This window comes from Pungitius pungitius, chromosome 6 (genome assembly GCF_949316345.1).
Source record: "Pungitius pungitius chromosome 6, fPunPun2.1, whole genome shotgun sequence".
Classification (NCBI taxonomy): domain Eukaryota; kingdom Metazoa; phylum Chordata; class Actinopteri; order Perciformes; family Gasterosteidae; genus Pungitius; species Pungitius pungitius.
The window spans coordinates 5,595,037-5,609,483 of NC_084905.1; the positions used below are offsets into that span (position 1 = coordinate 5,595,037).

At 48.0% G+C, this 14,447-nt stretch overlaps 2 protein-coding genes across 4 annotated transcripts in view; both read right to left on the bottom strand.

The window, feature by feature from the left end:
* LOC119195886 (histone H2AX) overlaps nucleotides 1-14,447 on the bottom strand; it is a 545,468-nt gene that overhangs the window by 470,073 nt on the left and 60,948 nt on the right. The window lies entirely within an intron of this gene.
* The window catches only part of znf423 (zinc finger protein 423), a 103,137-nt gene that overhangs the window by 80,725 nt on the left and 7,965 nt on the right, over nucleotides 1-14,447 (bottom strand). For 2 of the 3 annotated variants that reach the window (XM_037451135.2, XM_037451133.2), the window contains exon 2: nucleotides 8,520-8,582. The exons of the other annotated variant lie outside the window; for it this stretch is intronic. In XM_037451135.2, coding sequence (XP_037307032.2) covers nucleotides 8,520-8,582 — 63 coding nt within the window. The remainder of the gene's footprint in view (nucleotides 1-8,519; nucleotides 8,583-14,447) is intronic. 3 annotated transcript variants of the gene reach the window in all.

The following is a 14,447-nucleotide window of genomic DNA, read 5'->3' on the forward strand; positions in this document are numbered from 1 at the left end:
CCCTTGATTTTGGGCCGGCGACATGCAGAAGACGAGTGCTTGTAAGCAGCGGGCTGTTGCCTCAGATGGTAGCCTACTTATTACATTGAATCTAATATGACAGGTTCTGATTATAAGAATGACATTCTGTTAACTTTACCTAAACTTATTTTAGAAGTATTTAAGTAGTTGTGATTTATCAAACAATAATAATTTCAGATGCGCTTGTTTTTTTGTTGAGGGTAATATGAGCGGTTAATATATTTCAGATTATTATGGTTCATCTGAGCACAACATCACTATCATCAGTTTGTTTGTTTTTTTGATCTTTTTGTATTGTGATTGGTTCTCTATTGACCAAAAGCAGCAGGTTATCCCCACGTTTACACCTTGTAGGGGGGGTGATTTGGGTTAATCCACAGATAATTGTCAGGCAACGTGTCCCGCCCCTTGTCTGGCATCCCCAGACTAATAAACGTTTAACTCACTGGAGTCAAAGCTCAGTCATTAAATTGGGCGCCGACCATTACAGGAAATCAATAACCTACATTACTTTTAATGAAAAATACTTGCAGAGAGTGCAGTTAAGGGTCAAAAGAAAGCATTAAGCTCTAATTCAGTTCTATCCGTTAGGAGCTACCAACATCTTTTTATTTGTGTGTGTGTGTGGTAGAAAATGTATTTCTCTCTTGTGATGTGCTATTCTTGGCCATGTCTCCATCCACGTTGCTTTGGGAGAGGTTTCAGAAATAGCCTACACCCCAAACCCTGTGAGATCGGCATCTGCACCGCAGAGCAAAGTACAATCGCTCACCGTCCGCTCCAATAAAACAAAAGAGGAACTGCAGCCGAGTCCATTTAGTTTCCGGGAGATAGTGTGTCGGTGAGCGAAAGTCAGACAGAGTTAGAGAGAGGTGCACCAGCTGCATGTCATTCCGATGCATTGTGGGACAGGTGTGTGACGGGGAGGGAGGACGCTGGGAAAGCGGGATTCAAAGTGCTGCGGTGGGCCGCAGGAGAGGGGGACAGTAGTGGAGGGAGAGAAGGAGGGATGGATGGATGGATGAAGGGACGGGAAAGAGGAGAGGGAGGTCGTTGGCCATCTGTCCAGTGGTGAGAGCACCGTCTGGCCTGGTAGAGAAACACACACAGGTATGCATACATGCACAAACACGTGTGCATGTAAATATGTGCAGTTGTTTTGTTGTAAACGCTTCAAAAAATATCACATACTATGTGTGATGAGAAAGTAAATTCCAATGTTCCACAGGGGCTTCACTATATTTAACGCACATAAGGTCATTGCCGGAGAGGCTCAGGACGGAGTAGCATCAAAGAGGGTTTTCTTAAAGCAGTGTGCGGCACATAAGCAGTGGGACGAGAGAACAGTGGGTTTCATTATTTTAACTCATCGATGGGAGTCAAGGCCATGACCGTACGTATTTTTGTCCACCGCCGTTTCAAATACTATATCACATTCTTATTTTTCAATTTATAGAATGGAGAAACTTCCTGATGCCGCGTCGCACAAGTACTTTGAAGTGCAGTTCTTTTTGTAAAATGCAATTGCAAAACAATGCGTGTCTCAGTGTGATTATTTCAAGAGTAGCTTGAGATAAAATCATTAAAACGATTTCATGGACAACATTGAAAAAAAAAAACATGCGCGCGCGCACACACACCCACCCACACCCCAGGGTGCCGTGATGCCAGAGGTGTGGGCAGTGCCAACTCCAGTGCATGCCAACACAACCTGCTGTCATAGCAACAGAGGGAGGAGCCAGATGAAGCCCCTCAGTACTCATCGCTCCCCCCTTTCTTTCTTTTTTTCCTCTTGTCTTCAGTCCTTAATCACGCCGTGGAAGCAGAGAGAGAGAGAGAGAGAGAGAGAGAGATGGTCAGAACGGAGTCAGATAAAGGGATGGAAGAGGCAAACGCAGCTGGTGGTGTTTCTGGTTGCACACAAGAACAGGATCATTATCTTCATCGTTAAGGATGGATCCCATATGTTGCACTATCTGGTTATGTTTTGATTGTTGGTAGGCATTAGGTTTTTCAATTGGAAAAAGATAACTTGTAAAAAAACAGTAAAAGTTCTTAAAACTCCCGAAACTGCAAATGTGGACACATGATTTCACCTGTAGACTTTTTTTTTAGTCCAAATACAAGTTTATATATTCATCTTTGCTGCTCATCTTTCCCACAAAAATCCTTCACATCTCCTTTCTCTTTTCTGTCTGCACCACCCCACCCCCACCCAACCACAGCAGAAAGCAGCAGCAGGCCTACTTAATGAAGTCAGGCAAGTCCCATGGGTGCTAGGGTGCGGAGGGGCACGTGTGTGCGTGCATGGGGTATTGATGGTGGTCCCTAGCAAATAGCAATATGTGCACCATCCTCTCAGAACCTCTATTTCTCACACACACACACAGCTTTCAGCAGGATATATCTATAGTCCTGTACTAACACACACACACACACACGTTCTACAGAGAACCATTATCTCTGAGTCACAGACTGTCCCTCTGCCAGGAATAACTACACATTCTCTCTAACCCTCACACACAAAGCCTTTCAATCCAGACAGCCCGTTATATTCTTACGTCATCTACTGTGACACACAAACACACAATTTAAAATGGAAATAAAAACTAAATCAAATGCGGCAGATGAACTACAGAAAATCTGAAAGATACTAATTTTTACTCGAAATAAAAATCAAATTACTATGAAAGCTATGAATGCAGGGGTTTCAGAGCCCCGCTGATTTTTATTTTCACCATGTAATGAGGGTCTGAATGCAATTAAAGGATATTCACTAGCTGTTAGGACAGAAAACCAGTGGTGTCCTGCTTCCCAAAGACCTGGATGAAAACCATTGTTTGGTTCTGCCTGAGTGGGGGGGGATGTGTGAGCAGCTAAAGTAAAGGCAAATGAAGTCTCCTCGGCATACAGATGTTGTGTTTAAATGTCAATGCCGCACCACAGCCAGGTCTTCGTGATGTAAGGGCAACGCGGCAGACGGGACTAGTTCCTCTCCTGTATCCCCAGCATGTTGAAATCACTGAGTGTATCACTTCTAATCATACCCGCAGGTTATAGGTGTACAATGGCACCACAATCACTGGTCAGTGCATATCTAGAACCATCAAATATTATTACGGCATATTTTGCAAAAACAAATTCCGTACGCAGGAATGTGTTCATGAAAGCCTGCAGCATCCGGTGAGGATGTGGAGGAAAAGATGGGTTCCTTTTACACCCCGTGTCTCCAGAGAAACAATAATAAGCCATATTGTTGGCTGTGGCCACCGGCCTCAGTAACCTGAGGACAATAGGCTGTTTATTAACACATACAAATATAAATATGAATGGATACCTCAGGAATAATGAGGTCATTTCGCATATCTGCAGGAAAGAGATGTGCAGGTGGCGTGTGCATGTGCGTGAGTGAGACAGCACCCTGGGTAATTAGATAAAGAGAAGTGAATTAGCGGAGTCCACGGTGCAGAATGATGTTACACAGCTTAACCACGCCTAACTGAGACCCACTAATCACCACTCGTTGGGCTCAAGGCCGGAACATGCTTCTGCGTCTTGCGTCGCTTCAATTCATGGCTGAAAAAGCCTTGCGCGTGTCGTAAAGCAATTCACCGCCAGAACACCAGGTGAAAGAACGTTTTTTTTGTCACCTAGAGAGTGACGTCTTTGTGCGTGGAAGTCGTTGGTTTATTTATTTATTTGTCAGATACTTTTTTTGCCCACGTGCATCGCCACGGCTGCTTTCCATTGCATTTTTTTTCGGAGGAAAAGCTGATGACACAAGCAGGAAGTCCCTTCGTAGCCCACGGACCGTCCCATGTCAGGGGCCCGCTTGGTCCGGCCCAGGCAGACGTCCGTGGACCCGCCCCCCCCCCCCCAGGGCGACTGCAAAGGCCGGGTCCTCATGAGGATGCGGCCCACCGAGTGGGACACAGCGGATATGTATTTGTCCGTCCACACATCCAACAGTCGCACGATTTTATGGCACTAGCGTGAGCGGTTACCCCACCAGGCTAGAACACCAAAAATGTGAATAAATCTAACGCACCCGGTCAGGACAACCACCGTACACGTCTGTGCATCCAGTGGGAAGAGAGCTGGGGAACAAATGAACACTGGAAAATGTTCCTGAACTGCCCCTGGGTGATAGAAGTGCACAGAAAGAGAGTGCCGGGGGGGAATTAAAGTGGAATTAAAACATACTGTAGTACTTGTGAAAGGCTTGGTCGTTATTCAAGTGTTACATTTGGCAGCGTGCTTCTTTCGGCCTGTCTGGGACGCACTCTGCAGCTCAGAGAGATGTATATCTGTCAGCCAGGCCTGAATAAAACACACACACACACACACACACACACGTCTATGTCAGCGTAAAAGAGGAATCAAAAAAGGTGGAGGGGCTGGCAGAGAAAAATTGTGTGTGCAGCTTCCAGCAGAATGTTTAGAAACCAAACAGTCCTCACATAAGGCTTTCATTCTGCTCCACATCGCACCGCAAACTGGACCAGGACCCACAGGCAGCTGGCTGGGCACCACCACCTTGAAGCTGCCACGAGGTTCAGATCAGACCCGCCCGGAGCGTTGGCTCGGCCAGCACCCTTCAGTCGGGACAGTTGGGGATGAGCTCTCATACGGTATCGTTATACCACTCACACATCGAAAGAACGGGAAGGTTTGCTCACTTCCCAAAACCAGTCAGATGGACTAGGTAATGTTCAGCTGTATTTTCATTTGAATTAAACAAACTAGCACCAGGTGGTGCAAATACAAATTGTGCGATAGATGCGTTATTTCTAAAAATAAACCAATGCGATCACAATGTGCACAACACCTTTGGTCTCAAATCCATGTAGCTGTCTTTGGTCACACGTCCCTCCATCTGAACAGTGAACGTTGATCTGCACGCCTGTGGCCTTATCCGTTATAGCACATATGTCATGAGTTTGACACGCCGTCCTTATAGTGTTATAATTTCATTCACGAGAGGACGGAGTGGAAAAAAAGAATCCGACACACACACACACACACACACACACACACGCACACGCACACGGAGAACAGGTGCAGCCGGACACGACAACACAGGCCTGCTCTCTGTATCTCAGGAGAATTGACTGCCCCATTCCTCCCCCACCCTTTGCGCCGATCGGTTCGAGTGTACGTTAGGGGGCTAAATAAAGAGGCCATCTCTCCTCACCTCCGCCTCTCCCCTCATGTTCTCCCCCAACAACCATACCCTTTATACCCTTGTGTTTTCACAATGCAAGGTCTCTATACCCCCCCCCCCCTTTCTCCTGGGAGAAGATCTGCTGAGCCACGGCGTACCAGTCTCTCACACACACACACACACATACACCCATGGGAGGTTTAAGGGAGAGCAGCACCTTAGCCCGATGTCTGGATACAGGATGATGAAAGAGCCACTCTGTCATGGAAGGTATAGAGACACGTACACACTGCATGTGCACAAAGGCACATTGACCACACCACACATGCAATGCACAGACCCAAGCAGAGCGGCGGCAAAGTATCATCACGCACAAATGAACGGCTGCTCACTTATTGGAATTTTTGCTGCGCACACACACACACACACACACACAAAAACAAAGGGCTTAAATGCTGCAATAAAAACAAAAACACAGATGCACTGTGCACCATCACAAGCAGGTAATAATAGTTCTCACACACACACACACACACACACACACACACACTGTTTTCCTGGGGTTTCCTTGGGGAAATTAGAACGACATTATGGACCTCCAGAGGGTAGTGGGGAGAGCGGGCTAGAGGAAGAGGAAAGGAAAGGAGAGGAAGGAGGGAGGGAGAGGGGGCCAGTGTCCCGTTGTCCTCAGCCCCGGCCATCGTCTCGATATCAGTGTTATTACGTATAATCTCCCTCCACTGTCCCGCATCCTTGAGTGAAACAAGGCTTCTCCTCTTTAAGTCACACTCGTCTGACTTTGCAGGACTAGCTGGCCACTGTGGTGCGCACTTCCTGATGAAAATACCACTTTGCCGAGACTGGCGAGTACTGGACCGTGGTGTTGAACACAAAACATGTGAATGTGCAAAAATGCGACTCGCAGGGTTCTTTGGATTGGAGAGGAGGGGAATGACAGAGCAGGTTGTTTGTACTGGAGACTGCATGAATCCACACACACACACAATAGTAAGAAGCAACTTTCTGGCGGCTGCCATGTCTGCGTCTTCACACGCACAAACACACACTAATGTAACTAGTCCGAGTTCCTCAGTTTCAGCTCGGGACCTGACAAACCTTTTCCACAATGACTCACTGGCTCTTTCTGGAAGCAACTGGATGTGCATGATGTCCAAGAGAAACACACAGTGTGTGTATATGTGTGTGTGTGTGTCGGTGTGAGTGTAGTAGACCCTCAGACTCTCAGAAGAATTGAGGAAAAACAAGACCCCAGAGGAGGAGAGGAGGACGTCAGTGCAAGTTTGTTCTCCTACGTGAGACATATTATTTTAGGCATACGATGACTGTGCTGCTACCTTGCCTCTCCTATTTTTTCTCTCTCATTTCTGTCCTTGGTATCTTCACTCGTTTCCCTCTCCCCCAGCAAGGAAACAAGAGCGGAAACAAGGGGAGGAGTTGTTTTTCTGTCCCACTAAGGGATGGCGTGGGCAGAGGGAACGAGAGGCGCAGGGTGTTGTGGCACATTTGACCTCCGGGGGCTGCTCTCTGGGGCAAAAAAGGCTGGGGAGAGAGAGGGGGGGGAGGAAAGGAAACGAGGAGATGTGGTGGGGCAATTCCCTTAGGGTCCCCCTCCCACCTTCCCTCCCGCGGGTCTTTCTAAACTCAACACACATTTTCCAGAGAAAGCGAAAGAGAGACAGGATAAAAAGGAGCATGGAAAAGATAAAGCAAGGCTAGAAAGTTTGTGAATTTAACAGCAGGATGGGAACTTAGACTTCTTCTCTCCCTCTGCCTCACCCCCTCCTTGTCGACACCATCTCCAAGGGAGTAAAGGAAACAAGGTCTTTCTTCTTTTTTAATCTGATTTAATAAAGGGAGAGGCACTGCTCTCTCTGGCGCACACTTCTTCTAATATGAGCACGGAGGTTTTGTTGAAAGTAGAAACGGTAAGAGACGGAAGAAGACAGACAGACAGACAGACATGAAGACGCAGGGAGATTTCGGAGGCAGCAGGAGAAAAGCATGCAGGGATGGAAAGAGAAAGTGATGTGGAGGATGCTCGGAGAGGGAATTGATGGTAAAATCCAAATGGAAAGAGTGGCTGAGTAAGGGAATATGGGACAGTAAGTTTTTATGGGGGGAAGAGAGTGAGATAGGTGTGTGTGTGTGTGTGTGTGTGTGTCATGGGACGCTGGCTTCCTGCAGGAACTGACACACACAGCAGTTCTAGTGAGCCACCCAGGACCTCAGTCAGCACCCCTCTTAACACACACACACACACATACACACACACATACACACACACACACACACAGAACCCCTGGAGGAGAGTTAGCACGGGTCTGAGTAGCGGGGGGGGCGGGGCAAGGATAAGAGGGTGGAGTACGTCACGGACACCCCAAGGATCATATTTTCCTATGCTCCTCTCCCTCCAGAGCTGAACGAGAGAGAGCTGCACATTCAGCAGTATCTTATTTCCCTGTTGGGATCGAGTCAGAGGAAGAGTTTAACTGCTCTGTGATTGGCTGGAAACCAGAGCGGAAAACTCTCTGCGGCTGACAAACAACAACAGTGGTCGAACCAACTCTGCCACGATTTGTTAAATGTGTAGTTTGATCTCCACCAAGTGGCAATGACACCAGGGAGAAGGCGTCAGTAGCCTGGCTCAGCCTGTGTCTCCGGAGGAGCCATCAGAGCCACATTCAGAAATCTTAAGAGTCATCAGATCTGCCGTGATACTGGGAGAGACATATATAGATTAGGGCTGTCAAAGGGAACGTGTTAATCTATGCTATTATTGTGGACGCGGTTCAATATTTTAACGCAGTTAAGGCAACTTTGGTTCCTTTCGGTGTGCGTCGACCCCTGACCTCTGAAACAGAGCAGAGGCCGAGAAGAGAACTGTGCAGAGGAGGCAAACAGAAGGTGGACGAGTGACAAACGGACCACTTTTGGACCGATGGTGCCCGGAACAAATAAAGACAAGAGGAGCGACTCCCGGGACACGCCGGTGCTGTGTCTCTTTTGAAATCCCTGTAGTGGCTCATTTGTTCTGTTTGCTCTTGAATTCTTCTCTTTTCTCGTTTTTCCTCTTCTTCCTGTACTTTCACAGATCCCGTCCATCCGAACATTGCCATGTTCACTTCGTCCCGCCATCTCTTCCTTCTTTTTCTCCTTCATATCCTTCTCAGCAGGCCATTACAAACCATGCGGAATGGATATTACAAATTGTGTGTTGCGAGTGTGTCAGACGTGCAGCGCAGACTTAAGTGAAGATCTCACGGCTTGCTGAACCTCGATTACGTTATCAGTGTGTGTTTGTACGCGCACAAACCTGTTTGGACAGTTGCTTCATCCCAGGTCCCGCCACACTCTGAGGACTCCCCTTCTTCCACCGCTGAGAATAGAAGAAAGAGAGATTAAAAAGTGGGTTTAGGTCTTTACTGTCGCAGACGCGATCACGAGCAAAGATGCCTTTCAATCTCATTTACACTGACGAAGTGAACAGACGAAAATCAGTCCACAGCTTTTCTTTAAGCCCCTTGATCGTTGTACTCATTTCTCCTGGCAACAATTTGAAAGATGAACCGCTCGGACACAACCGGCACAGCGGCCTTTCAGACTCTAACACACTTGATGAGTCCGAAGCGTCGAAACTGGAGTGCAGGTGTCTTTGTAATGAATCTAAAATTGTAAAGTGAGTTTTACTTGATCCTCTGTATTTGTTGTTTACACATGCAGCGGGTTTAATGGAAATAGGATTTGAGTCTGCATGAAAGTGTTATTTCACCCAACGGCCGGTATTCACAAGCACGATGTCCTGACACCTTCGTGACACGCGAACACGGAGCCGATCACAGCAGGAATGTGACACCGACTTCCTGGGTACAACAGGAAGGAGGGAAGTGCAGCTGGTACACAAACAGGAAATGGCTGGAGCCCGCACACAATGGGGTTTCCTGCACCCCCCCTACCTCCCCTCTTCCTCCCCATCGCACGACTCCTCACTTACTCTTCTGCGCGTCTGATCTCTCCAAACCCCACGTTCTCATCCTGCTCTCCCCGGGTGACCCCCACCCCTCCACCTCTGTGAGCCGCCCCATCCTCACAGGCTGAGCCAAGAGCTCAGCTGAAAACAAGAAGTTATAAATCAGTGACCTGTTCCTGCAGAAAGAAAAACAGGCTTGAAAATGTTGGTGTCTTGTACATACATACGGGATGGGATGTTATAGAAAGATGGGGAATGCAGCGCGTTTTATTAGCAGAGCACACGTGCCTTTATCCAGATTCCCCTGTCCTCGCTCTGCCCCCCCCCCCCGCCCCCTCGGAGAAACACTCAGCGTTACTGGGGTTGCTTGGGGGGGTTGGGGTGGGTTGTATATGTGCTCTATGTGCGCGGATGTTTCGGAAGAGTTTAGCTTGCCTGCACATACTGTGCAAGTAAAAGGAGAGAGCGTTCCATGAGAAGTGTGTGTGTGTGTGTGTGAGAAAATGTACTTTAGAGAAGCCTGAAGTACAAGTATCTGTAGGGGGAGAAACAGCACTCCGGGTATCCAAGTTTTTCCACAAGTGTTTCTCCGTCTCCTCTCTGCCTTCAGTACGTCTCTCAGCACTAAAAGAGTTTCATACGTGCGGAATAGAAACATCACGAACACAAGGAGTAGGAGAGGTTGTACAGTAGGACACTTCGAGAACCAAATACTGCCTGTTCGTGGGGGGTGGTTTCTGGATTTTCTGGCCACGTGATTAGATCCGTCTAAAGGCTCTAGTCCATAGTGAACTGGGTTTGGTTTAGCTTGAGCAGAACGCATGGCTTTGAGCGTCGAGTCTTTGGGTGAGAAACCATGACTCACTCCTAATTAGCTGAACCTGTGCGTCTCCGATGCAGGTGGAAATTGATGTAGTTTGTGTGTGACAAGTAGTTGTGTCATTTCAATTTCAGGGGACATCATCCAGTCTCATGCAACTTTGGCCCCATCAACACCAAAACATGCGCACACTAAAGTAGTGTACGTACATGTAGGAGCCGACAATCACCGAGGCCGCAGCAGAGGCCTAAAGATCAAACACCCTCGCATACACACTGCACGAAGCCCAATGCGCGTGTGTGTGTGTCACAAAGCAAACAAGATGGGAACCCCTGAGGCCTTTAAACTGATTTGCACACACACACACACACACACACACACACACGCACAGACGCACGCACGCACACGCTTTGTTTTTGCCGACCCCAAAACAGCTCAGTAAATGTGTGTTTTAGAAATATCTTTCAACAAATACTGGAAATGCGGGTCAATGACGACAGTAAAGAAGCGAGGACTCTGAGGCCTGGTTTGCACTTGAGGTTTGGAAGACGCTCTCGTACGGTGTAATTTACTTTGTAGCTTTGCAAAATCCAACAACTACATACATTCGCAAAATAGGTCCGAATATGACCACATGCTGTGCGGGATTCCTCCACCTCTCGACACACCTACGCGTCTTCTTGTGCTGGTGGGAGTTTGCTAAACTGTGTGCGGCCATTTCCTGGCCCTGTGATTGGATCGTCTGAAGGCTGCTGCTGTTGTGAAGCGTGAACCATGAATCACTCCTAATTATCTTCACCTGTGTGAGTCAAACGCAGGTGCTCTCACCTGTTCGTACCGCGTGGATACGCACGGTCTGAGCTACGCTAACGTCACTGGTTGGGTGGGGGGGGGGGGCACCTTCCGTGTGACCGCCAATATGACACCGGTCACAGTAGGTTGCGGTCTTTGATTCTTTTGGAAACTGGGTAATATCATTGCAGCATCTAGAGGAACAGACCCGCCGCTCTAGTAACCGTCGAGGTATTTCCACCTTCAGTGAACCCGTTTCAAGTGTAAGCGGCATCCTCGGGGTACAGAACTAACGTCTGACTACACATCCAAGGATGCAGGATGTGTTGCAAAACAGCAGTAATGTGACGAGTGCTTGATGCATGGTGTGATTTAAGTGTTTCATCCATTTAAACCAGAAGAAAGAGCAACTTAAGTTATAACAAATATTTACACACTTTTGATATCAATTATGCACACACGCACATGCACTACATGCATCTCTCCATCTCTCCGCTCCCTCCTTTCTCTACCCAGTCTTTTACTCCTAAAACCTCACTTCTGTTGCGTCTTCCCTTGTTAGTTACCCAAATCCTGTCGTCCTTCTGTATTTTCTCTGTTCCTTCATCTCCTGTGATCGTCACTCACTCTCCATCCTTCTCTTATCACCCATTTCAAATTTCCTTTCCTCCGGGTATCTGCTCTACCACGTTCCCACTTGCTGCCCTTCTATCTTTGTCTGTCCTTCTCGTATGTCCCATGAAAGCACTTACAGCCTCAATAAGAAAACCCTTTGTCTTTTTTCCCCCCCTCCCACCTAAACAACACATGCACGCACGCTATCAGGGCCATTTATTCCCCAGGCAGCCAGAGGCTCTGGTGTTCCCAGATCTCTTTGACGAACGGGTCACCGTGGCCAATCACGCATTGGCCAGGCGGCCCAGAGAGGCGGGATGTGGGTCAGCGTAGCCAATGATGCGCTGGTTATTTTCCCCAGAGGGGCAGGCTGATTGACAACTGGTGCTGGACAGGAGTCAAGAGGGTAATTGTCATCTCTTTCCCGCTCTAGCTCGCTTGCCCGCTCTCTTTCTCTCCCACTGCACATCTTTTTCCTTCTTCCCTCCCTCCTTCCTTCCCTCTCCCCCTTTCCAACCCACAACCCTGTTCCCCCCCCCCCCCCCCCCAATAGCTCTATTGGGACTCTCTCATTGGCTGGCCCTCCTGCCCCTCAGGAACGACTTTGTGACGCTACTGGCCGGACTGATGCCAATCTCCATCCCCAGCCTGCCCCCCGGGACCCCCCCCCGCCTCCCCCAACTTCAATGCCCTGTGTCAAGCACGCACACAGACACACACACACACACACACACACACACTTCTAGCCAGGGGACGGGGACAGAAGCTGATTAACCAAATACTTTTATCAGCAGTAAAACTGCTCTCTCTGCATGCCTGCATTCCAAACAAAACGGCCTTAAAATACATGAACACACACACACAAGCACTGAGCCACTGGCCTATGGTCTATAGTGTGTGTGTGTGCGCGCAAGAGTGTGTAGAGGGAGAGAGGTAGCAGAGGGCTTAGATGGATGGCAGAGAGGAGGAACAACAACAACCACACAAAGCCTGGCGGACAAGCTTCATCGCCCGCTCTATCTTTTTGTTTCTGCTGTCAGTCTCCTCCCCTTCGTCCCTTCTGATCCAAAATGTTTCCATCTTTTTGTCTTACCCTTCCTTCCCTTCCCCTCACCCACTTTGCTCCTCACACCTTCTCTTGCTATATACGAGGTCATCGCGGTTTTAAAACACGCTGTGCTGTCCAACTGAATTGCTTTGCAACGTCCCCAAAACTCACCCCAAACGCTTGTGTTACTGATGTCAGAATGAAAGACCTGGCCTGAAACAGAGTGAATTAAATCACTGAAATGGGTGTTGAAACAATTTTTTGTGGGTTTTTTTTGTGTACTGTAGTGAAATATTCCTTTACGAGGGTCCAAAAGGAAATCCATGCATTCGTGAATGAAGAAATCTCTACACAAAAACATGAAACACACACAGCCTTTTTAAACAAGTAGCTGCTAATTAACACAGTAAAAGGCCCCGCACTCGGAGAGAAGAACTTTCACTGTCTCTCTCTCTCACACACACACACACACACACACACACATACACACACATACACACTAGATGTTTGGGGCCAAACAACACAGCTGGAGATTAAAGAGCCTCTCTGATCTGACATTTGTTTTTCTGTCTGACAGAGACAGTGTGGCGGGAAGAGGAATCGATAGCAGAAGAGACGTGGGGAGGAGACGAGAGGAAGGAGGGCGAGGAGTAAAAAGGGAAGCAAATAGAGGAACATGGAGGAAATCGGAGAAAGAAATAAAAGGTAGAAGGGAAACCAGAGCAGGAGAGGTGAGGGATGAAAGCGCCAGTGAGGTGAGAGTAAAGGAGGTAAGAGCGAAAGACAGGAGGAGAGGGAGAGCATTTCTCCAGAGTATCTCAACTCTGGGGAAGGCTCCAGAAATAACTGAACTAGAAGTTCCCCCAGCCTCCATTTACCATCACGGACTGGGACTCAAACACAAGTCAAGTATAAGGCAACGCGTGCACCATTAGCAGACCGAGCGAGGACACAAAGGATGGGTTATTGTATTTATAGGGCGCGCGCATTCACCAACACAGAACATGAGCAGCAAGAGCAGTGAGTGCCGTGTGGGGGGGTGGCGGGGTGGGGGGGGGCATAATTGCCTTCTCTTGTAGTACAGGCTGGGGAGTGCTTTTTAACTGAAGACACAGATTTCACGCTACAGCATTATTTAGCTTGATACAAACTTGATTAGGCTTTACAGTAGGGGGGCAGGGGGTGAGGGGGGGGGCAAAGGGAAATAAACAGCTTTGTGTCACGCCGCATCGCTGGCGGATAGATTAACTTGCTCGTCACGCTCCTTCTGGGAGTAACGGGGAAAATATACCCACGAGGTGCGCTCGGCGCGTGGCTGTTTGAGCGGGTGTGTAATGCTAACGCACCCCCAACATTGAAATTTTTCCATTAATTCTTTTCAAAATACCTTTTTGCCGACCGCTGGGTCAACTTCATATAACTTTATAGGGTCAAATTGTAGGTTCCTGCATCCTAATTCCCGAATAACATCAGCAAAACGTCCCCACTTGTGCCATTATTGCTAAGCAACGGATTTTAAGTGCCATCGAGGGGACAAAACATGAGAGGAAGAAGTGTCCAATCATAGACGAGGTTACTGCTAGGTGCACAGTTATTTAGAAACTCCTCTGAGAAGAAGGCCGTCAAGTCAAGCCTACGGGTGAAATGCTTTTCAAGTGACACATGTGCCAAAAACTAGAAGAAGCCTTTGTCAATAAATGAGAAATGTATTTACAGATCTTACGGATACCTGAGGAGAAGAGATGAGGAGGCTGAGCAGCCAGTCCCTAGACAAATTAACTCTTATTCTAAAAAGGCATTAAGATTTTAAATCTGCCTGCACTAACCAACACACACACACACGTCACCATGTTATCTCTTGTTCTCTGTCTGCTCCATTGCATTCTCAACAACACTGTCTCTTTTTTTCTCTGCCTCTTGATACAGGCATTAAGCTTCTATTAGGGAGCAGACGGCGGCACCTCCTCCTCCTCCTCCTCCTCCTCCTCCTCACAACTCG